This window comes from Hypanus sabinus, chromosome 10, assembly GCF_030144855.1.
Source record: "Hypanus sabinus isolate sHypSab1 chromosome 10, sHypSab1.hap1, whole genome shotgun sequence".
NCBI lineage: Eukaryota > Metazoa > Chordata > Chondrichthyes > Myliobatiformes > Dasyatidae > Hypanus > Hypanus sabinus.
In genome coordinates, this window is record NC_082715.1 from 63007215 (window position 1) to 63035197 (window position 27983).

General features: G+C 40.4%; 1 protein-coding gene across 18 annotated transcripts in view; it reads right to left on the bottom strand.

The window, feature by feature from the left end:
• LOC132400704 (doublecortin domain-containing protein 2) overlaps nt 1-27983 on the bottom strand; it is a 159141-nt gene that overhangs the window by 72902 nt on the left and 58256 nt on the right. For all 18 annotated transcript variants that reach the window (XM_059981961.1, XM_059981962.1, XM_059981959.1 and 15 more), the window contains one exon: nt 19307-19453. In XM_059981961.1, coding sequence (XP_059837944.1) covers nt 19307-19453 — 147 coding nt within the window. The remainder of the gene's footprint in view (nt 1-19306; nt 19454-27983) is intronic.

Sequence of the window (27983 nt, forward strand, 5' to 3'; positions counted from 1 at the left end):
CTTCGCCCCGTGAGACTTTCTTTTAAAACAAAGGAGGGGTGAATGTGGTAAACTATGTATACCTGCCTGGACACGCCCCTCTGCTGACAGCTCCTGTGGCTCCTCCCACAGACTCCTATATAAAGGCGATTGGGGCACTGCTCCTCCCTCAGTCTCCAGGATGTCGTGCTCCCTTTTGATGTTAATAAAAGCCTATCATTCACTTCCAGTCTCCGAGAGTTATTGATGGTGCATCATGTAGGTCAAAAGTATGATTTATAGTTACTTTTTAGAGGGAGTTAAGGTGGACAATAAATTCTGCCTTGACAGTGATGCCCATATGTTAACCAGAACTTTTAGAATAGTTTTGAGAATCCTCACATCAGAAGAATTTAGAAATCCAGCATAAGCAAAGGTTCAAAGAGGTTCAAAGGTCAAATAGAGCGCACCATATCATAAACAACCTGACATTTACCCTGCTGCACAACCACTGCCTCATTTATGGCAGAGTCTGCTGGTCCCACATTGATAAAATTCCATAGAACTGGACTGGAAGCAAAACATCCTTGATTTTGTTAACCAACACTAAGGGTGAAGTCACTTACTTCTATTAAATAGCACTGCAATCAAGAGCTGTGTGATTTAATCATACACATAGAAGGCAACGCATCAAAAATGATACATATTTTTCCACCCATGCATTTATTTCACAGGTGATTTACTTTCAGATTATAGATGCATAGTGCAATTGGAATCTTAACCGATAATTAACTTGGTTAAATTATCACATCAGTGGGCAGTGAAATTGTCATTTACACTCAGAGAACAAAATCAATAGTCAATTTTGCACTTTCTTGGTTGAACTAATCTTTTCCTGCATGAACAAGTTTTCAGCCTACATACAAGATGAGAGAATAGAGTTTCTAGTATGTTATTATTCTGTTGAGATATTAATTTTTATGCCACTTCACAAAATACATTAAAATGAATTTAACTGTGGTTAAAAGTAATTATGACTTCCAATAAAAATATAAATATTCAGACATTATTGGTAGGCTAAGATAACCGCTGATAGGGCTAAAACACAGGCAAACCAACTTCATATAAAGCATATAAAGTAAATAAGTCTAGAAATGGGATGCTAAGTTCAAATTTGAAAGTAAAATTTATTATCCGAGTTCATACATGTCTCCGCATACAACCCTGTGATTCTTTTTCTGTGGGATTCAGGAACCATATCTGTCCGAATCTGAACTCCTGAAAGGGAAAGGTCATTACCCAGCAGTCATAGGACACATCAATACTATCAACATAAGCAGAAAGAGGGATGAGGTCCTGTAATGTGAATTTAGGCACTGAGATAGGAGGCTAAAAACAGTACCTCCAAGGTTGTAATCTAGCACGAGTATACAATTATGAAGATAGATTAAATGAATGCACAGTTAAAGGTATGGTGAATGAGGTAGGCCTTTAGGTAGTTGTATCATTGAGGCTGTTTCTGAGGAAAATGCAAATTGTACAAGCAGGACAGTTTGCACCTGAACTAGAAGAGGAGTGATATCCTGCAGGGATGCTTGCTCATGGTGTTGGAGCAGTGATATTACTGCATTTCTAGTAATGTGATTGATAGAAGGGCAAGACAAGCTGCTCAGAATATCAAGATTTCAAGTGCGATGCACGGGGAGGTTAAAGAGGAAGAGGTATTGCAATGTTGATTAGAACAAACATCACTTTGTACTCAGAAAGAACATCTTAGAAAGTTCTCCCAACAAGGACATTGAAATAAAACTTAGGCATAAGGGAAGGGAAATCACTTTGCTGAGATTATAATGGAGGTCATGCAACAGTCAATACAAGATAGAAAAGCAGATACGTAGTCAAGCAGAAAGTTGTAAAATCAATAGTGTTATAGTTGTAAAGGATTTTAACTTCCTCAATCTATATAGTTATTTATTTATTTAGAGATACAGCATGGAATAGACACATCCACCTTTTGAGGTGAGCTGACAACAACCCTGACAACCCCAATTTAACCCTAACCCAATCACAGGACAATTTACAATAACCAATTAAACTACCCAGCATGTCTTTGGACTGTGGAAGGAAACCAGAGCACCCAGGGAAAACTTACACATTCCACAGGGAAGACAGATAGTACAAACTCCTTACTGAGGACACTGGTATTGACCTCCGAACCCCAATAGCAAAACACCAATGGATACAGGATTGCCTTAGCGAGAGGAGGCATTTGAAAAGTGCATTCAAGGCATTTTTCTTGAACCAATACATAGTTAGTCATAGTGATGGGGCTCTACAAAATATAACTTTAGAAAATGTAGCTAGCAGTGGTTGAACTGTCAGTGGGGTATATTTTGGGAACAGTGATCATAATTCTGCAAGTTTTAAGACTGTCATGGAGACATCCACAAATTAGCTTTCTAAAGTTGGTGAAGGGAGCAATTTCAATGGGATAAGGGAGGACTTCGCAGAAACAGACTGAGAGCAGCTTCTTTTGAGTAAAACAATATCTAAAAGTCTTCTAAAAGGGAGGTTGTGAGAGTACAGGGCCAAGGTGTTCCTGTGAGGATGAAAGGTTATGATAGCAAAATTAGGGAAGTTTGGATGGCATAAAAACGTTGAGTCTGAAAGAAGTAAGCATAAAACAGGTATAGACAACTGAAAACAAGTGAGTTTCAAAAAAGGATATAGTCAGTGTAGGAAAATCCTTAAAGATAAAATTATACCACAAAAAGGGACCATTAAATTTCATAAACAGACAACATTAAGGTGAATCCCTAGACATCGTACAAATATATTAAGAAGAAAAGAGTAACAATGAAAGAGCTTAAGGGCAATATGTGCATGACACCAGCAGGTAAATAGAATAAATGCAAGCAGGCTGTTTCCACTGAGGTTGGGTGAGACTAGAACTGGAGGTCATAGGTTAAGGGTGAAAGGTGAACATGAGGGGGAACTTCTTCACTCAGACGGTGATGGGAGTATTGAGCGAGCTTCCTGAGGAAGTGGATTCAATTTCAACATTTAAGATAAGTTTAGGTAAGTACATGAGGAGTGTGGAGGGCTACAGTCCAGGTGCAGCTCAATGGGACTTTGTAGAATAATAGTTCAGCATGGACTAAATGGGCTGAAGGGCCTGTTTCTTTGTGGTAGTTCTCTCTGGCTCTATAACTCTGTGTCAGTATTCACTGAGGAAAAGAATATGGTGTAAGTTGGTGATATTCTGAGTATGTTAGCATTAGAAGGGAGGAAGTGCTGGATGCCTTAGGGTACACTAAGATGGATAAATTCCCAGAAGTCTATGTGATGCATCCTAGGCTGCTAGAGGAGACAAAAGAGAAGATTGTCGTGACAAACATTTTCACATCTTTGTTAGCCATAGTTGAAGTATTGGATGATAGGAGGTTTAACAAATGTTGACCCTTTATTCAAGAAGGGTCGCAGTGACAAATATCTACAAGCCAGGGAGACTCACTTCAGTAAGGAAACTATTGGAAAAGATTCCAAGGGGTAGGATTTAATTGGAAAGGCAAGGATTAATTTGGAATAGTCAGCACAGATATTTTTCATTTGAAACCCTATTTCACAAAGTTGAGTACCTTTTTAAGGAAGTACCTAAGCATATTGAAGGCAGGAATGTGGTAGATGTTTGTTTTTAAACAAACTTTGGTAAAGCCTTTCACAAGCTCCCATGTGGTAGGCTGGTTAATTGAATCCAAAATTGGCTTGGTAACAGGAGCAGTGGTGGTAGAGGGTTGCTTTACTAATTGGAAGTTTGTGACCAAGAGTATATCACAAGCATTGGAGCTAGTTCATCAGATATTTCTCTCTTGGAAACCAATGTTGACAGCAAATGGAAGGTAATATTCTCTGCATATGGCCATTGGCACAGCTCACTACACCAATCCAAAGAAGATGTCAACTCAATTAGTGCAAAAAACATTTTATACACATCAAGTAACAAACTAAATGTGAATGTATGAGATGTAAGTTTGCAGATGATATGAAAATTAATGTTGTTGTGGATATTGAGGAAGGTTGTCTAAGGATCTAGCGGGTGTGGATCAGATGGAAACTTGGAGGAAGCATTGGCAAATGGAATTTAACAGACATGCTGGGCTGAGGGGTCAGTTTCTCTGCCATATTACTCTATTATATTAAAATGCCTACAGACAGGTTAACCACGTATCACACTGGTTGTTAGTAATGGTGAAGACAGGCCTGTCACTTTGTATCACTGGTGGAAGACAGTATTGATGGGAACGGGCTTGTGACAGTGACAAAGCTGAACCCATCAGGACTGAACACCATTTTTATTTACACCTCCCAGAAATATCCTTCAGTACAATATAGTGGTGGAACTCAGCTCACCAGTGCTGAGCAAATATGTTATATATTAACGAGCATTCACTTATCCAGTGACACAAACAGCTGGTTTGTGGCAACATGATTCAGATTCAATCAATATTTCTGAGAAAATTATTTCATGAAGCATTAGAACACTTTGTCCTGTTAAAATAAACAGCTCTCACAGCCCTTTGATAGAAGAGACCCTAAATTTACAAATCTTCAATAGCCCTTAATACCATTCATGATGGCAATTCAAAGGTGTTGCTGGTTCATTTAGCAGAAAAACAAAGAGTTCTCAAGAGAAAACAAAGCAGTGTTCTCACATTGCTTTTGCTCTTGGAAACCAATGATGACAGCAAACTTAAGATAATATTCTCTGGATATGGCCATTCACACAGGTCACTACACCAATCCAAAGATGATGTCAATATTTTATACACATCAAGTAACTTTCTGTCACATGATAAGTGCTTCCTGTCACATGCTGGAGAAAGACAGCAACCAACTTCAATCGTGCTGATGTTCACAGCCATACTACACCAGCTGTTTTTACAATGTTCATTGCACATGTCAAAGACAGAGGTTATAATGAACTAAATAGATTGAACTATTTAAAGCAATTACAAGTTGTGGCTGCCTTCTGAATCACACAACATGCAGTAACCCCAGTTATCACAGCAATGGGAAGTAAAATTGACAAAACTTATTTTGCACTTACTTTGTTGTACTGGTAACTATGAGTCACCACGTATGCTGGAAATCAGCACTATTGAGCACATATTTGTTACTGTATAACACTGTGATTGATACAGACCTGCATTTTATAACACTGTGGCACAGATCCCAATATTACACTGTAGGTCTGGCACCAGTGAGTACTGGTCTATCACTGTATAAATACGTCAGTACAGTACTTCTGCAGGTTTGTCAATAAGTAACTTTGGTATTCAGTCCTATTATTGTATATTCTGGGACCACAGTATCTGTAGTACGGATATATGGTTCATAATGGTCACTCATTGGTGGGCAAGCCCGTTAGATGCCACACTGTATGTATGTTCTCATTCTAATGCTACTGCGCATTCATACAAACTGGCTAAAGCACAAATGCCCTCACCCATAGCCTCCCACTTGTTTATTCTTCCCCCCCCCCACCACAACAATCACCACCTTGAACCCTGCTACTTTCTTTCTTCTATGGCTTTTAAGTCTTTTTCCATCAGATTCCTCCTTCTCCAGCCCTGTATCTCTTTCAACAATCAACTTCCCAGCTCCTTAACTCACTATTCCCCCCACAGTTTAATCTATCATCTTGTGTTCCTTCCTCCCCTCCCCCACCTTCTTACTCTGACTCATCTTTTTTCCCCAATCCTGATGAAGGGTCTTGGCGATGCTGCCTGGCCTGCTGAGTTCTTCCAACATTCTTGTGTGTTGTTTGGATTTCCAGCATCTGCAGAATTTCTCCTGTTTGTGATTGGACTTCCTTGCTTGAAGTCCTTCCCCCTCCCCACTCTTTTATTCCAGCTTCTTTCCCCTTCCTTTCCAGTCCTGATGAAGGATCTCGGTCCAAAACGTCAACAGTTTATTCCTTTCATAGATGCTGCCTGACTTGCCGAGTTCCTCCAGCATATTGTGTGTGTCACTGAGAAAAGGGATGTCTGATATCAAGTATGCAAACCAGGCACAAAACATGCGGTATGAGAATCTTAAATCCGTACATTAAATGCACACGAGAGGGCAGAGTAAACAACAGAGGAGGGCACAATCTACTCTCCCAACCACCCAATCCAGCATGTCCTTTCCCAAGTTTGATATACAAGGGGTGATTGATAAGTTTGTGGCCTACGGTAGAAGGAGACAATTTTAGAAAACCTAGCACATTTATTTTTCCTACATTTACACACTTAGTCCAGGGGTCAATAGAGCATATGGATCCCTTCTTTGTAGAAGTCGCTGTCTTGGACCTCCAGAAGTGGTCCACAGCATGGGGTGATTGATAAATTCATGGCCTAAGGTAGAAGGAGATATTAACTTCAAACGGTGCATTTTCACTCAAAGAGTTGAACTGCACGCACACGTAATGAGAGCCGCATAACTCATCGCCTTCTACCTTAGGCCACGAACTTATCACTCACCCCTGCTGTGGATGATTTCTACAAAGAAGGGATTCATATGCTTCACAACTGCTGGACTAAGTGTGTAAATGTAAGAGGGGACTATGTTAAAAAATAAATGTGCTAGGTTTTCTAAAGATGATTCCTCCTACCTTAGGCCACAAACTTATCAATCACCCCTCGTACTCTATTGTTTCTGCATTGACCTTATCAGTCAACTTAGAATCCAAAGAAACAAAAAAAAAATGACAGTACTGCCAGGTGCTTGGTCTGCCTATTACATTAAAATACTGGGGTACAGGCTAGAAGGGGAGAGGTCTCATAAGCTTCAAGGTAAGACAGATGTGATGAGTAAAACAGCAAGGGGTCAGTAAGTGGAGTAGTGAGGGGATAGTGAGGGGTCAGTGAGGGGACAGTGGAGGTCAGTGAGTGGAGTAGTGAGGGGCCAGTGAGCAGACAGTGAGGGGAGTAGTGAGGGGACAGTAAGGGGTCAGTGAGGGGACAGTGGAGGTCAGTGAGAAAGTGGCTAGGGAGAGAGAGGTAGTCACAGGCAGAGGAGGAGAAGGGCAGTGAACGGTCAGTGGGAGGAAAGTGAGACAGACAGGAAGGGGGAATGAGGGACAATCAGGGGACAGTAAAGGGGTTGAGGGAAGGGGAGAGGGGCAGTGAGTGGGCAGTAAAAGGATAGTGATGGGGACAGTGAAAGCACTGGAAGGGGTTGTGAAGTGGAGTAGGAAGCAGTGACGGATTGGGGCAGAGGAGGCAGTGAGCAGACCTCGAAGGGACAGTGAGAGGGAGAGAGGATTGAGCAAGGGGACAATGAGGAGGAACGAGTGGACAGTGAGAGTCAGTGTGGGAATAGTGAAGCGACAATAAAGGGGAAATGAGGGGCAAATGAGGAAGAAAGGGTAGTGATAGGGAAATGAATGAAGCAGTGGGGGACTGAGGGGGCAGATCTTACAACAAAATTATGATAAACTATTCAGGCCTTCTCAATGTACATTGGTGTGAGTGTCTTCAGTACCTACGTCCTGTTCTCTCAGGTGACCTGCAGGGGTTACCCTTTACCTCTGCTTCCTGTGAGCGAGAGTATTATCCACCAGCGTTCAGGCTATGATAATAATAGGCTTTCAGAACTTTTGTTTGATCCTTTGCCTTGAAAATTACTGAGCTTTGTTTATTGCATTTGTTCTGACAGCCCTGTGCTGCAGCTTCACTAGACTGGTACCTTCAGCGGTTTAAATACTCCTCCAAGCATGCCTTTCTGAACTCCTCATGAGGGTGCAGAAAGCAGCTCAGAGCAGGTTAATCAGACTGATAACTGGAATACCCAGGTTGTCTTACAAGGAAAAGTTGAGCAGGCAAGGCTTGTATCCATTGAAGCTCAAGTGAATGAGAGAAGACTTAATTGAAATGAAGGAGTCTTGATATAGTGGATGTGAAAAGAATGTCTCTTCTTGTGGAAGAGCACTGAAATGCTTATAAAAATAATTCTGATTCCTTTAGCCCAACTGGTCAATGTTTCTTAGACATTGTGAGAATACCTGTATCCTCCACACACTCAGGGAGTGTGTTTGAGTTTCCAAACCATCCAGATGAAAATTCTTCCTTTGATCAATCCTCTCTAAACCTATGCACACCAACTTTAGGTACCTCAGCTTTGAGAAAATGTTGTTTACTATTTACCTGATGCACGTCCCTCATAACTTTGTACACTTCTATCAAAATCAGGTTTAATATCACTGACATATGTTGTGAAATTTCTTCTTGTGCGACAGCAATACATTGCATGACATAATAAAAGTTGTAAATTACAGTAAAAAAAATATATATAAATATATATATATATACCTGAATGTGGTGAGGTAGTGTTCATGGGTTCAATAACCATTCAGAAATCTGCTGGCACAGCGTAAGAAACTATTCCTGAATTGTTGAGTGTGTGTCTTCAGGCTCCCTTACCTTCTTCTTGATGGTAGCAGTGAGAACATGGCATGTCCTGGGTAATGGAGGGTCCTTAATGATAGCGCATGCTTTTTTGAGGCATCACCCCTCTAGATGTCCTGAATGCTGGGGAGGGTATTGCCCATGATGGAGCTGACTGAGTTTACATCTTTCTGCAGCTTATTTTGACCCTGTGCAGTGACTCCCCCCCACCCAACCAAATGGTGATGAAGTCAATTAGAATGCTCTCCACAATATATCTGTAGAAATTTGAAGTGTCTTTGGTAACATACCAAATCTCCTCAAACTTTTGATGAAACATAGCTTTTGTCATGCTTTCTTTGCAGCTGCTGGGTCCAGGATAGCTTCTCAGAGATACTGACACCCAGGAACTTGAAATTGCTCACCCTTTTCAATTCGATGAGGACTGGTGTGTGTTCCCTTGTCTTACCTTTTCTGAAGTCTACAATCAATTGTTTTGTATGATGGACTTTGCATGCAAAGTTCTTGCTGTAACACCACTCAACCAGCTAATCTAACTCACTATTGTATGCCTTCTCATCACCATTTGGCATTCTGCCAACAATAACTGTGTTGTCAGCAAATTTACACAGATGTCCGCTGTTTTACAAAAGTTCACTTTATGCCACTTCGCTTTTACAAAAGACCTACATTAGTACCTGTTATCGCTAAAAAGGCACCTGCTTTAAACATGTGTTTAACCTGAGAAAGACTACCATGACTGTGAAGTCTTGCACAGGTAGGTGTGTGTGCATGCATGTACGTGCCGATTTTTTTTCTACAAATTGGTTTTGGCCAAGTCTTCCTGATTCTGTTAAGTGAAACTACACATACATTATATCTACTTTATATAGGCTGTGTATTTATCATTTCATTCCTGCTTTTGCTATATGTTAGTGTTATTTTAGGTTTTATGTGCTATTTGGTGTGATTTGGTAGGTTATTTTTTGGGTCTGGGAATGCTCGAAAAGTTTTTCCATATAAATTAATGGTAATTGCTTCTTCGTTTTACGCCATGTCGCCTTACGAAAGGTTTCATAGGAACGCTCTACTTTCAGATAGCGGGGAAAACCTGGACATGGCATTTGAGCTATACCTAGCCACAAAGTCATTGGTGTCAGGACAGTAGACCTAAGCACACATTCTTGAGGTGCACCAGTGTTGATTATTAGCAAGGTGGATATGTTTCTTTCTGATCTGCACAGACTGTGGTCTTCTGTTGAGGAAGTCGAGAATCCAGTTGCAGAGGGAGGAAGAGAGGCTCAAGTTTTGGAGCTTTTTGTAGGAATGGTTGCGTTTAACACTGAGCTGAAGTAAATAAACCGCAACTTGAAGTAAGTATTGGTACCATTCAGGTGATCCAAGGCCATATGAAGAACTAATGAGATCGCATCCACTATAGAGAATTGTAGTATTGTGGTGACAGGCAAATTGAAGTGGGTCCAGGTCCATCCTTAGGCAGGAGTTGATTCTAGCCATAACCAACCTCTCAAAGCACTTCATCACTGTAGATGTGAATGCTACTGGATGACAGATGCTACTGCGCTCACCTTGGCTCTTCTTGGGCACTGGTATGATTGTTGCCCTTTTGAGGCAGGTGAGAACTTCCACCTGTAGCAATGAATACACCACTAGGGCCTGTCACCTTGCGAAGGTTCACCCTCATCTGACATTAGCCTCTGAGAAGATCACCGGGTCACAGTGTGCTGCAGGGACCCTCATAGCTGTAGTTTTATTCTCCCTTTCAAACTGAGCACAGAAGACATTGAGTTCATCTGGGAGTGATGCATCATTCATTATAAGTTTCACTTTGTAGGAAGTAAAGGCCTGCAAACCTTACCAGAGTTGACATACAAACAATTCCACCACTAAGCTCAATCAGAATTGTTCTTTTGCTCATGAGATAGCTCTCTGGAAGTCATACCTGGCCTTTGTGTATAGTTCTAGATCACCAGACCTGAATGCCACAGATCCAGCCCCCAGCAGACATCGAATCTGCTGGTTCATCCATGAGTTTTGATTTGAGTATTATGGTTTGTGACAACTGTGTCTATTCATTCAGAATCAAAGATGAATCCATGAATTCTGTAAAGCCCACAGCTTCAAGATGTCCTGTAAGCATTTTCCGTCTCCATTTTCAATGCCTTCTTGGTCCTCTCCATTAGTGCTGCCGTCTTCATTCTCTGCCAATACTTAGGGAGTAGAAGTACAGCCAGATGATCAGACTTTCCAAAATGAGGGAGTAGGATGACATGGTCAACATTCTGGATGGTAGCAAAACAATGGTCCGCTGTGTTGGCTCCTTTGGTTCCACCAGTGATATGTTGATGATAATTATTTAGAGGCATTTTCAAGCTGACCTAGTTAAAATCCCCAAAATGTTGGAGAATGTATCAAGGTGCACTCTTTCATGCCTGTTGATTACATCACTCAGCTTGTCTAGAGTCTGTTTGACATTGGCCTGAGATGAGATGTACAGTACATTGCTACCAAGATAATGGCCAAAAACTCTTTTGGCAGATAATATGGATGGCATTATCAGGTTCCCACTCAGCCTGCTCTGCTCCAATGAGAAATCATCGTCAAGTCTCTCCAACTGAAACATTCAATCCCAGCAGCATCCTAGTGAATCTTCTTTGCAGCTTTTCCAGTGAGATCATGCCGTTCCTATAATGTGGCAATCAGTCAAGGTCACAATCAGGCAAGTCATGATCTGACTTATGGAGGTGCATTTCTGAGGTATTGTGTGGTCCTCCCATGACCCTAATTGGTGTATTTGTATGTCTATATATTCCTGTTGCCAATCCCCAATTCACACTACTACTTCAACTTTCACAGCATAGGTCAGTGACAGTGAATGGAGCTACAACTTCAGTATTGTGGTCTTTGCTGAATTCTGAAATGTTCCCTGTCATTGGTATTTCAGCTCTTTTGGCATTATTGCCCTTTGACCTAATGTTACCTTTAACTTCTCCTGTTAGGCACAGCCAAAATAATTTCCCTCTTTCTTTTAAGGTGGAGATTTTTTCCACCTTAAAATAAAGATAAATGTTGTAAACTATGTCTCACATTTTCAGTCTTATTGTTGATCAAGAATTGGGGCAGGCTTCTCTAATTTAATTGGAGGAAGGACTGAGAGACCTGAGAAATTATGTGGTTTTGGTTGTAAATACTGACTTTCAGAAGTCAGTACTTACAACTGTGCATCACTCCTTCATTTTAGTGTCTCTCTAGTGATTGTTATGTTCAAATCTTCTTGTGCTCACTCAGGGAAAAAAGTACACAGTGCAGAGCAGAGAGAATCTGAACAGTAATGATATGTCACATTACAGCAGAGAAGCTTAGAGACCATACAAAAGGAAGCAAGAATAGAAAAAAGGAACAGGAATAAAGTCCAAAGGCAGTACTGATTTGCCTTTTCATTCTTTAACGCCTTAACTCAATCACAAGTTTATTTCTTCATGTGCAGAATCACAAACATGAGAAAATCTGCAGCTACTGGAAATCCAAGCAACACACACAAAATGCTGGAGGAACTCAGCAGGCCAGGCAGCATCTATGGAAAAGAATACAGTTGACATTTCAGGCCCAGACCCTTCCTCAGTACTGGAAAGAGGAGGTCAGAGTGAGAAGGTGGGGGAAAGGTGGCAGGTGATAGGTGAAACTGGGAGGGGGAGGGTGCAGTAAAGAGCTGGGAAGTTGATTGGTGAAAGGTTTGGAGGTAGTGGAATCTGATAGAACCATGGAAGAAAAGGAAGGAGAAGAAGCAGCAGAGGGAGGTGAAGGGTAGGTAAAAGATAAATTGAGAGAGGGAAACAGGAATGGAGAACAGTGGAGGGGGCAGGCCGGATGGGGGGAGGGGGCCATTAACCAGAAGTTGGAGAAATTGATGTTCATGCCATCAGGTTGGAGGCTACACAGACGGAACACAAGGCGTTGCTTCTCCAACCTGAGTGTAGCCTCATTGCAGAGGAGAGGAGGTCATGGAGTGATATGCTGGAATGGGAAAGGGAAGTAAAGTTGAAATGGGTAGCTACTGGGAGATCCTGCTTTTTTGGTGGACAGAGGGCAGGTGCTTGGTGAAGCGGTCTACATCATGTCTCATGGGTACAGTAGATATTTCACCCTCTATCAGTTTACTTCACCCCTCCCCCTCTCTCGGCTTCACCTATCATCTGCCACCCTGTACCTCTTCCTCTCCTCTCCCCACCTTCTCACTGACTTATCATTTTCCCAGTTGTGGTGAAGGGTCTCAGCCCGAAATGGTGTCTGTTTACTCTTTTCCATAGATGCAGCCGGGCCTGCTGAGGTTTTTTCCAGCACACAATGCAGAACTGGGTTTTATACACTGGAGTATCATGCCATTTAAAAGGTGCCTTTAGCTTCTAAGATCTCCTTCTCTTCTGCTTCTACTGGTTCTCATCTGTTCTGAATCCATGATGCAGCCACATTTGAAGATGAACTACTTATTTAAAAACACTTGAGTTACATTAAGTATATATATATATATATATATATGTCTATTAAATAGTTGGATTAAAATAGGTAGTGCAAAAACAGAAATGACAATGATATCTAGAAACTACTCTCTTACTTTCCCCTCCAAACTGGGAAGCACTTACAAAGAACGAGCAATTACAATGAGAAGCCAGACATACTTCTAGACAAAAAGCAAACCAATTTGTACAGTACCACAAAATTTCAGTGCTCCAATTACATGTTGTACAAGGTAGTTTGATGTTGTTGGGAAGCAACTGGATTGTATTCAGGGGTTTCAAGCACAGCTGGAATGAATGGAAATTATGTTTTTATTTGTCAATGATGTTGGCAAATATGAATACGTTTCTAATGACTTAGATATTAGGGAAGATGGAAATCATATTACTACTAATGAAACTTCCAGGAGAGAACTTTTTCCAAAATTTAAATATACCAGCCAGGAACTTCCCCGACTCTCAGTCAGTATTAACATTTAATCTGGGTGTATTTCCCGTTACATCAAAGGGTATATCCTGGAGAAACCACGTTTAAAGATATCAAGCATTGGGCTCTGAAAAGAATGGAAATATCTCAGAATGTTTCATCCCAAAGAACAGGCAGAGCTCAATTATGGTTCCCCCTACCAAAAGACACATTTAAATTGTGATTCTACAAGCTTGTAATTAGCTTTATTTGTAAAGCTTGAGGACTCGATGATTTAAATAATACTGTATAATGATATTCTATAAACATGATACAATCATTGTTTTTTCTTTCTACTCATTTCTATAAGTGTATACCTCAGATAAATACCGTGGAGATTTATGATATATATGATTATATGACATATATGTACAATGTCTGAAATACATCTTATGAAAATGCTTGTTTGATGAGGAACTTCAATTAAAAAAAATAAATTACAAAAAAAAAGAAAAGGTGCTAATGTGCTAAAGAAGCTGAGCAAATTATGCCAAATGATATCACACATGAAACATAGAATAAAGAAGTCATTAACACTGTATAGAGCCTTAACATACCTAATGCAGACTCTACATCAAAGGCTCTCAGCAACATATGTGATTTCTTACTACATAACATTACTGTTTCGGCCAAGCAGCATATTTGGACTCATAATAAAGGCAGCAGCATATCATCAGCTCTGTCACATTCAGAACTAATTTTAATGTCAGTCACTCTTCACCCACTATTAAGCCAGGTTTGTGTTGCCTTGTTAAACCTTGATGCAGCTGTGATAAAGCTGCAGTATTAGAGTAGGCCACTTGACCCATCATGGGTGCTGCACAAAACAGTCAAGCTTGATTCTATTCCATTCCTCGTTTGCAAACATTTCTCCCCTTCAGGTATCTGTCAGCTTATTACAGTAGTTTTAAATGAGATCTTCACAATTGTTTGCAGCAAGAGTCCATGTTTTAATAGAATGCAGATTAAGTAATATGGAGCAAAGCACTGGAGCAACTCAAACAAGTCAGACAGCATCTGTGGAAGGAAATGGGCAGGTAATGTTTTGGGTTGAAGCCCTTCATCTGGACACACCTTACCTATCCTTGGACCAGTATTCCACCAACAATCATCAAGCCACTCTCTTCTGTACCATCAACAACCTGAACATTTCAGGAGATCTCCCCTCCACAGCCTTCAGTCCTGTTATTCCCCAACACTGCACCGCTCATTGAAGCTTCAGGCAGTCCAGATGAAGAGTCTCCACCCAAAATGTGACTGCCCACTTCCTTCCATGGGTGCTACCTGATCTGCTGAGTTCCTCCAGTGTTATGTACGTTGTTCCACATTTTAACCCTTTCATGTGCATAGAAATGTTTCTTATATTCTTCATTTATTTCTGATTTTTTTTTAACTTTATGTATCAGTTCTCCAAATAATTTGCCAGCTTGGATTTCTACTCATATAGTGGTTTTGCTGGTCGTCATAAAGCAGTAGTTCTTGCTGTTGAGATCATCATATGTCACTGTTATTGGTTTAATACATTGTTATGTGCAAGTGCATAAAGTTTAATTTGTTTCTGACAAATGACTGTTGCACACTCGGAGCCTTCACTTCATCCTGACCGTAGGTATAATAATACATCAATGCCTCTGACTCAGTCTAAACCTGGCAAGGAAACCTTGTCAAATATCAATCATCAGGTTCAGTTCAGTCCACTCAATAAATGGTTTTGTCATGTGTCAATGACTCTGCTCCCGGCAAGAGGCCTAATTGTATATCAGTGCTCCTTCTTCAGGTCCATTCACTACTCCTGGCATCACTGCTGACAGGAGCTCATCAGGTCTTAGTTCTACTGCCTCGCGCCAATCTTACAATGAAACTGTGCTTCCCGCTGCACTCCTGCTGCAAGACTGCATCTTACACTACTGCTCATTCCATGGTTTCAATGAGAAGTGAAGAAGGGGATGCCAAGAACGGCACTAGGCAAAGCTAAATATCAGGCACTAAGCAAGTCAAGCTGTAATGTAAGACTAATCAGAAAGTCAGCACACCTCACAACCATCGGATCAAGTCAAAGCTCTAATATAATGTGGCATCTAATTATAAATAGAAGTGAATATTTAACCAGATACAGAGAGGTGAATAATTCTGGTGGAATCCACTGTGTTACTGCTAAAGACAAGGCTAAGCTTTTCATCTGGAAGTACTGAATTCATGATTCATCCTAAGATTTGCATCACTACAGAAGCTTGTCCTTAGACAATTCAGATCCCCATCAGATATCAATTAGAAAGCACTGGATACAGCAAAGCCAATGGGACTAAGTATCATCGTGATTATGGTACTGAAGACCTGGGCTCCAGGACTAGCCAAACTTCCAACCAAGCTGTTTCAATACAGATGTAATACTGGCAGAAGTCCAACAAGCAGGAAAAACAAAACCCAGCTAATTACCACCTAAATGACTCTATTAATCATTAGCAAAATAATGGATAGTATCATCAAGCAGAACATACTTACCAATTTGGGTTTCACAAGGAACACTACACTCCAAACTTCAGCAAAGCATGGCTTAAACAGGGACCATAGGGCAGAATTCTAGAGTTGAGATGCGGGTCACTAACCTTGACACTGAGGTGGAATTTAAACAAGTGTAGATCAAGGAGCCCTTGTAAAACTGAAGTCAATTGGCATCAAAAGAAATGGTTAAAATCAATGGGGATGTACACTAATGAATGTTCAATGCCATAAGTGAATGTAGCAAGGTCTAGTCAACATTTAGCCTGGGTTGATAATATTTGTGCCACAAACAAGTCAGACAACAATCACCTCCACAAAGACAGAGTCTGACTGCTTACTCTTGACATCCCAAGGTATTGCTATTGCCAAGTTTCCTACCATCGCCATTGACCAGACACTCAATTAGATCAGACACATTAATACTGCTACTATAGGATAGATATCCCAGAGGAAGTGACTCACCTTCTGATAGCCTGAAATGTTCACATCCACAACCAGCACAAGATTAGAGAACAATGGAGTACTTTTCTCTTGTAGTTCCAGCCATCCTATGCATTCATTTCCTTCCTAAACATTCCACCATCCTGAACATTCACTCCCTTCTCACTGCTACATGAGGGAATGAACACTGTCCAATATTAGTAAACATCCCCATTGACTAACACGAGGAAATCTGCAGATGCTGGAAATTCAAGCAGCACACACAAAATGCTGGTGGAACACAGAAGGCCAGGCAGCATCTACAGGAGAAGCACTGTCGATGTTTCGGGCCGAGACCCTTCATCAGGATCCATTGACTGCCATTTACAAAGTGTATTACTGTTCCTTGCCCTAGCTATTCGGAGATCATCTCCCAAACCTGCATCTTCAACTACTATAGAGGACCAGAAATGAGTATCCTCAAAATTCTCATTTTTTGCAATGTGCTGTTGAAATTTTGTAAGTTTATCCCTACAACTACCATTGACTGTAAAAACTCTAGTCAATTATTTTCTCCCAAATTAGGTGCCAACATGAGCAAAGTGTACAATTATGTTCAGATGGAGCAGCAAACTTCATCTCAGATAAGTGAATGCAGATTGAATCAGGTACATTTATAAGATAGGAGTTGACTGTGGCATTTAGATAACTGAACTGACAGTTATCCACCCTTAAAATGTAAAAGGTCCAAACTCATTGAGTAAACTACTGGCAATAAATGGACATCTTGATAAACTCACTGGATCAAGCTGTTTCTTCTTATGCTGTCCCAGTCACCAGACGCCCAGGTTAAAAGAGGAATATTTTTAAAGTTAGAGATACAGCATGGCAAAAGGTCCTTCCAGCCTAACTTGTACATCTTTAGAATGTGGGAGGAAACTGGAGCACCCAGAGGACGCAGCCCATGCAGACACAGGGAGAGCACACAAACTCCTGACAGAATTTAAGCCGGGACGCTGTCACTGCAATAGCATAATGCTAACTGCTATGCTACTGTGCCGCCACGGAAGCATGGTGATTACAGATGGAGAGGAGAACATTGAGAGGGATCCAAGGAAATGTGAGTCCAGATTCGTTTCGTAGAGGAGTTGTACTGGATTAACAACAGTAAGTTTCGACCTTCAGTTTGCTTGGTTCTTTCTACTCTGTTGCACATTGTTAGGATCTTGGACATCAGCATGTTCAAGTTCACTTTGAAATTTGAGGAGAAATTGAATTCCAATGCATCGGTATTTCAGTACAATAAAGGAAATTACAATGGCATGAGAGGAGAACTGGTCAAAGTTGACTGGAAAAGGACACTAGCAGGAAGGACAGCAGAGCTTTTGCGAAAAATGAGGCAATATATATTTCAAATAAGAAGAAATTTTTGAATGGAAGAAGGACAATACTATGGCTCACAAGTGAAGTAAGAGCCAAATCCAGTGAGAAGATAGAGGATTGGGAAGCTTTTTAAAACTTGCAGAAGGAAACTAACAAGGTCATTAGGAAGGAAAAAATGAATTATGTAAAGAAGCTGGCAACTGATATCAAAGAAGAAACTAAAAGCTTTTTTAAGTATATAAGGGGTAAAATAGAGTTGGGGTAGATATAGGACCAATAGAAAGTGAAGCTAGAGATATTGTAATGAGAGATGCAGAGGTGGCAGAGGAATTGAATGCATATTTTGCATCAATCTTTACAGTGGAAGACATATGCAGTATACCAGACATTCAAGAGTGTTGGGGAAGTGAAGTATGTGCAGTGAAAATTATGACTGAGAAGGTGCTCAGGAAGCTTAATGGTTTGAGGGTAGATAAGTCTCCTGGACCTGATGGAATGCACCCTCAGGTTCTGAAGGAAACAGCTGGAGAGATTGTGGAGGCATTAACAATGATCTTTCAAGAATCCATAGATTCTGGCATTGTACCAGATGAATGGAAAATTGCAAACGTTACTCCACTATTTCAGAAAGGTGGGAGGCAGCAGAAAGGAAAAAGTACACTTGTTAGCCTGACATCAGTGGTTGGGTATTTGTTGGCATTGATCGTTAGGGATGTGATTACGGAATACCTGGAGGCACATGACAAGACAGGCCAAAGCCAGCAGGGTATCCTGAAAGGAAAATTCTGCCTGACTAACCTATTGCAATGTTTTGAGGAAATTACAAGCAGGCTAGGGAAAGAAGATGCCATAGACATGGAATACTTGGATTTTCACAAGGCTTTTGACAAGGTGCCACACATGAGGCTGCTTAGTAAGAGCCCATGGAATTACAGAGAAGTTACTAGCATGGGTGGAGAATTGGCTGATCGGCAGAAAACAGAGAGTGGGAATAAAGCGATCCTATTCTGGCTGGCCTTATGGTCTTATGTTGCACCTTAAGTTTAATTCACATCTAGTTTAAGCATGAAATCCTAACTGAAATGCATTTCTATGGAAAACAGAAATATAGGCAGTTGCTTCTTGATTCATTGGGTCATGTAACTACCAGTCCAATTTTGTAGTTGCTGTTAACAGGCCATAACCACACAAAATACTGTAAACATAAAGAAGTCACATGCTGTGAATGCAACCCACACTATTGTTATCTTAATCCTGCCTTCAGCTGGAGGAATACAGTGCTCCCAGAACAGTATTGACAACAATATCACTATTTCATTACACAGATATTTCAATATATTGCTTGTAGTAAATAATTAAATGATAAAATATTCTTCTACATGCATGCATTTTATGCGAACAACTTTGCTCCTGAAAATTTGGCAGTTACTTTAAAGAAACTTTAAAAACAAAATCCACTCCTGAAGAACCTTAAAGTCCTTGCAAGAAGCACTTAATTTTGCACGGTGTAGTATAATTTATGCATTTAATAATGCAATACTGACTAAGCAACTTTTTAAATACACAGTTATATAGTTAGACAATGTAGAACTAATGCAGCGTTTAACACTCACCCTTGTGTCTCTCGTACTGTAATTTTCTTTGACAGGACCTGATAATAGGGCAGCTTCTTGAATTTCTCTGATCCAACAGCCACGTAATATTGGTTATTTTCTAATTCAGCCGCACCAAGCAAGGGCCTTCCATCCAGTGTACAGAGTCTGTGTATTCACAAACAAAAGGAACATTTTAATACTCTACAACAACACACACAAAATACTGGTGGAGCACAGCAGGCCAGGCAGCATCTATAGGGAGAAGCACTGTCGACGTTTCGGACTGAGACCCTTCGTCAGGACACAAAGGATTTTAATACCTTTTTTTTTTCAAATCTATGTATTATTTCTGAGTGACTGAATCTTGATGGAAGTGATTAAGCTGAGGTGATGAAGTGATTTTCTGCCAATTGTCTAGACAGCAATTGCAAGTCCCATATGACATTTTGTCTAACTTCTGGTCAAACATCTCCAAATAAATACCTATTATTAAGATCAAATATTGACCATAGTAAATTCAAAGGGAATCTAATTACCCACCTAGGAAATCCAAGGACATATAAGGGAGACTCTGGACATGCTGTTCCCATGTAGAGTTTTCGACCTTGTTTTCTTTTAGCAGATGCTGACTGACCTGATTGGTGTTTACAGCATTTCTTTTGGTGAAAAGGAGGATAAAACTCATTCCCTGAGTCCTTGGTCCTCTCATTTGTGCTGAGAATTGAATATCCAGGGATTTTAATTAGGAGGTTAACCTGCGAAATTAAATCCCTTGTTGAAACCATATCTCATTGAACAGAACCCTTTCTTTACCGGTTTAATAGCCCTTTACTTTTTCCATTTGGAGACACTGAAGGATCATTAGGGCTCAAGTGACATGTGCATGGGTAGTTTCAGTGCACAAATAAACAATGTTCACCAGAGAAAGAAATGAAAATAGAAAACACCAAAGAAAAATGCAGAACAAGTAATAAACACTTTAAGGCGAACTAGATAGATCAAAATATCTTTTGGGGCCTGTTACCAACTCCTTTGGTAGTTTATGAGAAAAGATTTAAATGAAAATATTTCCTTGCCTCACTGCTTCAGGTGCTAATTAACCTGCTGTGTATTTCTTGTGTCTGTGTTATGTTCTCCAAAATCACATGATTTGTCTCAAAAGCGGCAAAGCTCACATAAGGAATTTGTCAGGCACACTGACAGGAGTGGGTGACATTTTAATGCCAAATTCCATGATACCATACATTGAAAATTAAGGTGAATTCCCCATAAAACAAGATTTGAAAATAATAAAAAGTATTATTTTTCCCCAGCGCCACTCAATCTTGGACAGTCTCCAGATAACAGGCCTTACTCCCAGCCTCGCTCTGTTGCTGAATTGTAAGATTATTCATCTCAGCCAATGCGCTGAGCCAATTCAGTTCATCAGAAAAATAGAGTGACTGTCTCTGCCAAATAGGAAAGAGTTCAGAGAAGGCAAGTGGCATGGCAAGTACATGTTCCCTCTTCTACTTCTCCGCAAATCACTTGCTTGCTATTCCATATGTTACACTTTGATCTCATAACATGGAGAAAATACTGCAGACACCAGGCTAGAAACAGAATGCAGTTGCAAACGTTAATTCAATCAGGCAATATTTGTGGAAACTATAACATTCTTGCAGCATTTTTCTTTACATCATGATGGGCAGGTACCATTAGTGCACCATTTCATCATAAATGAAAACACAGAGAAAAAATGTATTCACCACAAAATAACAGTATTTATTCTCTATTGTAAATAGTAAAAGCTATGCATTATGCAAATCAAAATATGTCCTCGCAGAAAGTGATTTAGAGCATAAGCAAATCGGGTCAGGTTGTGAATTAAGCCTTCACAAATTATGGACTTGAATTAAGGCTATGGAAAATTAACAGAAAATTCATTAACCTGCTGATAGGAAATTCTTTTATATCTCTTGTCATAAAGTTGTTAATGTTCTTCAAAATTGGATATTTTATTAAACTGACTTGGGCTTACTTTATTATTTCCTTCCCCCATCTGGATGCATCTGTGCATCATCTCTCTCTTATCTGATTTCACATCACCTTTCAGCCTCTAGCTCTATCTTCCCCCTCTCCCCCTTCTTCTGCCTCATTCTGCCCAACATTTTCCCCTAGCCTCTCTATAAAGACTTCTCCCACCCCACCTAGCTCCATTTGTCATTACCATTTTCATCTCTCCTGCTTCCAACCATCACCTACTAGCCCCTGTCTCACCTCTTTACACTTGCAATTTTTCCTCTACATTTTCTGTCCTAATGTAGGGTCTCATCCCAAAGCATCAGCTATCTTGACTTTGATAATCTTGATAATGCTTGACTTTCCAACTTCCTCCTGCACATTATTGTTCATTCCAGATCCCAGCATCTGTCAGTCTCTTGTGCTCTGACGCACATTCATATTTGCCACTAATTTCACATACTATGTATGACATTAACCTCATAGGTGTATTGTGCTATCAGGGAATTAAATTGCATAATAGTCCTGAGTGTTGCATAATCAAATTCCTATGAAGAATAGAGATTTAATGAAAATCAGACTAGTTGCACATCAGTAAGTTGCATGCATGTGATGTACAATGTCCAAAATACCCTGGATATGCCCAGTAGAGTCCAACCATGAGCAATGCACATCCAGATGTCCCATCTGTAATTTTCAGAGCTATTTTAATTTTCTTGATGATATGATACCTCTTAATATTGTTTTTTTTACTTCACTCTTCCCTTACTAAACCCTCCGTGCCTCTGTCAGATCTAAAGGGGAACACACAAATCAGTTCTCAGTACAATGTTAGCAACGCAACTTAGTGGGTTCCCTTTAACTAACTAACTTGCTTGGTTCTACTCCTAGCTGTCCATTTCGCTCTCTGCTAGAGCAACTACACTGCACATCAATCCAGTCATAAACACAAGGAAATCTACAGATCCTGAAGGAACTCAGAAGGCCAGGCAGCATCTATGGAAAAGAGTGCAGTTGACGTTTCGGGCCAAGACCCTTCATCGGCACTGGAGAAAAAAAAGCCGAGGAGTAGATTTTAAAGGTGGGGGGAGGGGGGGAGGGGGAGAGAAACACAAGGTGATAGGTGAAACCTGAAGGGGGTGGGATAAGATAAAGGCTGGGAAGTTGATGATTGAAAAGGATATTGGGATGGAGAATCGGGAGTCTAATAGAAGAGGACAGAAGGCCATGGAAGAAAGAAAATGGGGGAGGAGCACCAGAGGGAGGTGATCAGTGGGCAAGGAGATAAAGTGAGAGAGGGAAAAGGGGGTGGGGAATGATGAAGGGGGAGCATTACTGGAAGTTCAAGGAATCAATGGTCATGCCATCAGGTTGGAGGCTACCCAGATGAAATACAAGGTTTTATTCCTCCAGCCTAAGTTTGGTCTCATCACAACATGGATAGACATACCAGAAAGGGAATGGGAAGTGGAATTAAATAGGTGGCCACTGTGAGTTTGCGCTTTGTCTGGCAGACGAAGCGTGGTTGCTCAGTGAAGTGGTCTCCCATAAGGTCTCACCAATATACAGGAGGCCACACGGGGTGCACTAGACACAGTATATAACCACAACAGGAGAAGTGTCATCCCCCTCTTTCGCTATTCCCCATCCCCATTTTCCTGTCTCAGCTTATCTCCTTGCCTATCCACTGCCTCTCTCTTTCTTCCATCTTCTTTCTTGCGTGGCCTTCTGTCCTACCAGACTCCCCCTTCTCCAGCTAATCTTTCAACAATCAACTTCCCAGCTCTTTACTTCATCCCTCCCCCTTCAGGTTTCACCTATCACCTTGTGCTTTACTCTCCCCTCCCCCCACCTTTTATATCTACTCCTCAACTTGTTTTTCTCCAGTCCTGCCGAAGGGTCTCAGCCCGAAATGTTGACTGTACTCTTTTCCATAGATGCTGCCTGGTCTGCTGAATTCCTTCAGCTTTTCCAATCCCCGGCCCCACTCTGTTCCCTAACCCATTCAAAAATCTAAACCAACCTGACCACCTTTGGCATCACACCCAGTACCCTCTCCCACCCATCTCACAGTAATTTCTCCCATCAACTGCCCTTTTGCATCATGGTACACTAACCTCAAAATGTAACCCTGCATTACTTACTTCCAACGTCCTGAACACCTAACCCAACTGGCATCATTCTGGATTGACAACCGGTTTCTTCATATTAACCCAATCCCCACCCAACACTCCGGCCCCCACTCTCCTCAAGATCAATCTTCGCAGTTCACATGCAGAGAAGGTATGACAAAAATGCTTGATTCAATGGCTAATTTAATGCCACAAATTTTAACTGCATAGTAATTCAAATGTTGGTGATATATTTATCCAATTCTAGAATTTTTGGACATAAATTTAGGATGTGGAGGTTTTAGCCTGTTCTACCAGATTCAAAAACCCCACCTAACTAAAATCCAGCATAACGAATAGGAAGGTGCACACTACAGCAAAATCAACACAGTTGAAATTCTGAAATCAAGTGTAGTAGACATAAAACAAACAACTAATCATTAATTAAAACAGTAATTAATACCAATAATATTTCCATGATCAGAGTAAACCAAAAATAGAAAGTAAATTTGACATCTAGGAAACCAGCAAAATAAATAGATCAATAAATATTGAACAGGCAGACGGATAACAATCAGTAAAATTCTGCAAAATATCAATTTCAAGTGCCATCACCCATCATCCTGGTCTCTCAGTACCCTGAGGATGTTCAAAATAGAATTTCAATGTAATAGGAACGTGCGAAGTTAAATAATTCCCAGCAGAATCAGGAAACCTATTCACAGAGATGTCCATTTATGTTTGAAATCTCCTTAAACATATTTTCGCCTCAGGGTTGGATGAGAACCTTAATTTATTGACCAGATACTTGCATTTCAAAATCCAGAATATACCAGTGTCTGTACGTATCTTGTGAACCACAATTCCCTTATTTCATGCATTTTCTGTTTAAGTTGCTAGAAACAGTAGTAAATCAAAAAAAACTACCGTACCAATATTACCATCCTAGCTCTGATAGAAGGCAATTGACCTGAAACATTAAATATGTTTCTCTCTCAATTGAGTTACCTTTAACAGCATTTTGTGTTATTTTATGATCCTAGTACAGAAATTTTTAAGCTGTACAAGTTTGAAATGGTGATGAAAATATCTGCAAATACATCGCCTCTGGATACTCTGAACTGTATAGGAGGAATCAGGCAGATGATTCTCCAGCACCATTTCTACCCCCGAGGACCTTTTTTTGGTGAACAGCTTGATTAAGCAACTTGAGCACATCAAACTTCTTAGATGTAAACTGTGCCCTCATGTCCGGCTTGGATTTTAAAAATGATATAAAGATTTACCTCTGACAAATTATCAATGCAATGAGAAACCTGCTCTTACTAAGTAAATTTCCCTCATTGTCTGTTCATGCGAGTGAACACGTACAGTAAAAGACTGTCCGAAGAAGCTCAATTAGCTGAGAAGCACCATGACATTGGAAAAAGGATTACTCCCATCATATCACTTCCTTCTAAAAGGCTATGGGGAATGGACGAGGGGATGAGAACAATTGTATGGGCCCTTTTTGGAGTGATGGCACTGGTATGATGGGCTCCAAGACCTGTTTCCATGGTATAGGGTTCAATGATTCCATCACAATGATATATAAAGAAAATTCAGGACATAACAATGAAGCAGAAAGTGAATCACGAATAAACTTCCGGTAATAGATGAATTAATGTGCAGTCTAATTTTTTGCAACAGATTCCATTAAAGTTCAGCAAACAATTTTTTTAATGTGAATTTTTCCTTCAAACCCCTATCATCTACCAAAATGATTTCTCATAATCATTAATGAGATTGTGCTGGAAAAGAGTCGCAGGAATTTTCCAAGCCTTCTAATTGCAATTCACTCAACTCCATATGAAGGGCTTTAGTTAATAGCAACAATGTGATAAAAGACACAGTCTAATTTCTACTGTGGCATTCCAATTAATAAGCTTCAGTGTTATTCATAACCCTAGGTGGAATACAACAGACAAGAAATTGTAACACTTGGCACAACATTATATGCAACTAAGGAATTCCACTTAAATTTTAGCTGGTAAACAACATCTTCAGCACTCCTCCAGGTATTTGATTCAAGCTTTCTGTGTATTCACAAGGAAACCTCAGCATATCTCATGGCACTTGCACGATCTATGAGTACAAAACCAAAAAACTGCAGGTTTCAAACTCTGAATCTGACGTTAATCGTTGTTGAGGTCCATGCGATATTAGTAAGGTGCCTTCTGCCTCATCATTGGTACCTCAATACTCACCATTCTTCCCTCATTCGCCAATTGATCTTCAGGGTCATAGTGCTGCTGATTGCCTCCGATTTTGCAATTCCAGTAGTTAGTACAGCAGTGGAGAAAAGCCAACAGCTTTTCTTTTCTCGAGAAGTTGCTTCTTTTTTTAAAAAAGAAACTAGCTCAAAATTTTAAACAGATAGTAGTTTTTATAAATGTACGAAGTGGAAGAGGGGGGCTAAAATGAACCGTAGATCCATTGGAAGATGAAAAAGGAGGAATTAAAACTGGGTAATATAGAAGGTATTGAACAATTATTTTGTGTCAGTCTTCATGGTGGAGGACCCATCGTGGAGGATGTTTTGGGTAAAATGGGAAATGAGGATCTCAATGTTATAACTAAAGAGGTAGTGCTGAGCAAACTAGTGGACCTGAAGGTAAGTAAGTCCTGATGGAATGCATCCAGGCATTTGTGATAATTTCCCAAAATTCTCTGGACTCTGGGCAAGTACAGCAGATTGGAAGGCAAAATGACTGTATGCAGAAGGCAAGTAACTATAAGCAAGTTAGCATCTATAGTTGTGAAACAGATTGAAGCTATCATTATAGAAAAAATAGTGACACACCTGGACAGAATTGATTCTATCAAGCAGATGCAGCATGGATTCAGGAAGGGCATGCCCTGTTTGACAAACTTACTGGAGTTCTGTGAGAATATAATGAGCGCAGTGGATTGAGAGGAACAGGTGAATGTTGCATACTTGGTTTTCCAGAAGGCTTTCAATAAAGTGCCACACAAGACATCTATAAATCAAGGTTGCATGGAGTTGGGGGCAATATATTAGCATAAATAGAGGATTGGTTCACTAGTAGAAGGCAGACAGTCTGGATACATGGGTGTTTCTCTGCTTGGCAATCAGTGGTGAGCAGAGTGCTGCAGGGTTCAGTGCTGAGCCAGCAACTGTTCACGATATACATTAACAATTTAAGAGAGTGATAGATTGTAGTGTATCTAAATTTGCTGGTGACACTAAATCAAGTGGGAAAGCCGATCGTGCATTGGATATGGAGAGACTGCAGAGACTATAGATAGGTTAAGTATAAGGGTAAAGGGATGGCTGATGGATTACAATGTTGGTAATGTGAGATCATCCACTTTGGAAAGAAAATTATTCAATCATATTATTATTTGTAGTGAAATATTACACCATGCTGTCTTGCAGAAGGACTTGAGAGTTCTTGCATATAAATCACAAAAGGTTGGCTTGAGGGGGCAACAGGTTATCAAGAAAGCAAATAGAATGTTGGTCTTCACTGCTAATGGGACTGAGTTTAAGAGCTGCAACAGTACATGGCACCAATGAAGCTACTCCTGGGTTACTCTGTGCAGGTCTGGTCTCGTTACTTGAGAGAAACACTGCTGCTTTTCGAGGTGGTTCACTGGGTTGGTTCTGAAGATGAAGGGCTTACCATATAACCATATAACAATTACAGCATGGAAACAGGCCATCTCGGCCCTTCTAGTCCGTGCCGAATGCTTACTCTCACCTAGTCCCACCGACCTGCACTCAGCCCATAACCCTCCATTCCTTTCCTGTCCATATACCTATCCAATTTTTTTTAAATGACAAAACCAAATCTGCCTCTACCACTTCTACTGGAAGCTCATTCCACACAGCTACCACTCTCTGAGTAAAGAAGTTCCCCTTTGTGTTACCCCAAAACTTTTGCCTCTTAACTCTCAACTCATGTCCTCTTGTTTGAATCTCCCCTACTCTCAATAGAAAAAGCCCATCCACGTCAACTCTATCTATCCCTTTCAACCTTCTTCACTCCAAAGAATAAAGACCTAACTTGTTCAACCTTTCTCTGTAACTTAGGTGCTGAAACCCAGGTAACATTCTAGTAAATCTCCTATGTACTCTCTCTATCTTGTTGACATCTTTCCTATAATTCGGTGACCAGAACTGTACACAATACTCCAAATTTAGCCTCACCACTGCCTTGTACAATTTTAACATTACATCCCAACTCCTATACTCAATGCTCTGATTTATAAAGGCCAGCATACCAAAAGCTTTCTTTACCACCCTATCCACATGAGATTCCACCTTCAGGGAACTATGCAACATTATTCCTAGATCACTCTGTTCTACTGCATTCCTCAATGCCCTACCATTTACCATGTATGTCCTATTTGGATTAGTCCTACCAAAATGTAGCACCTCACACTCATCAGAATTAAACTGCAACTGCCATCTTTCAATCCATTCTTCTAACTGGCCTAAATCTCTCTGCAAGCTTTGAAAACCTACTTCATTATCCACCACGCCACCTATCTTAGTATCAGCTGCATGCTTACTAATC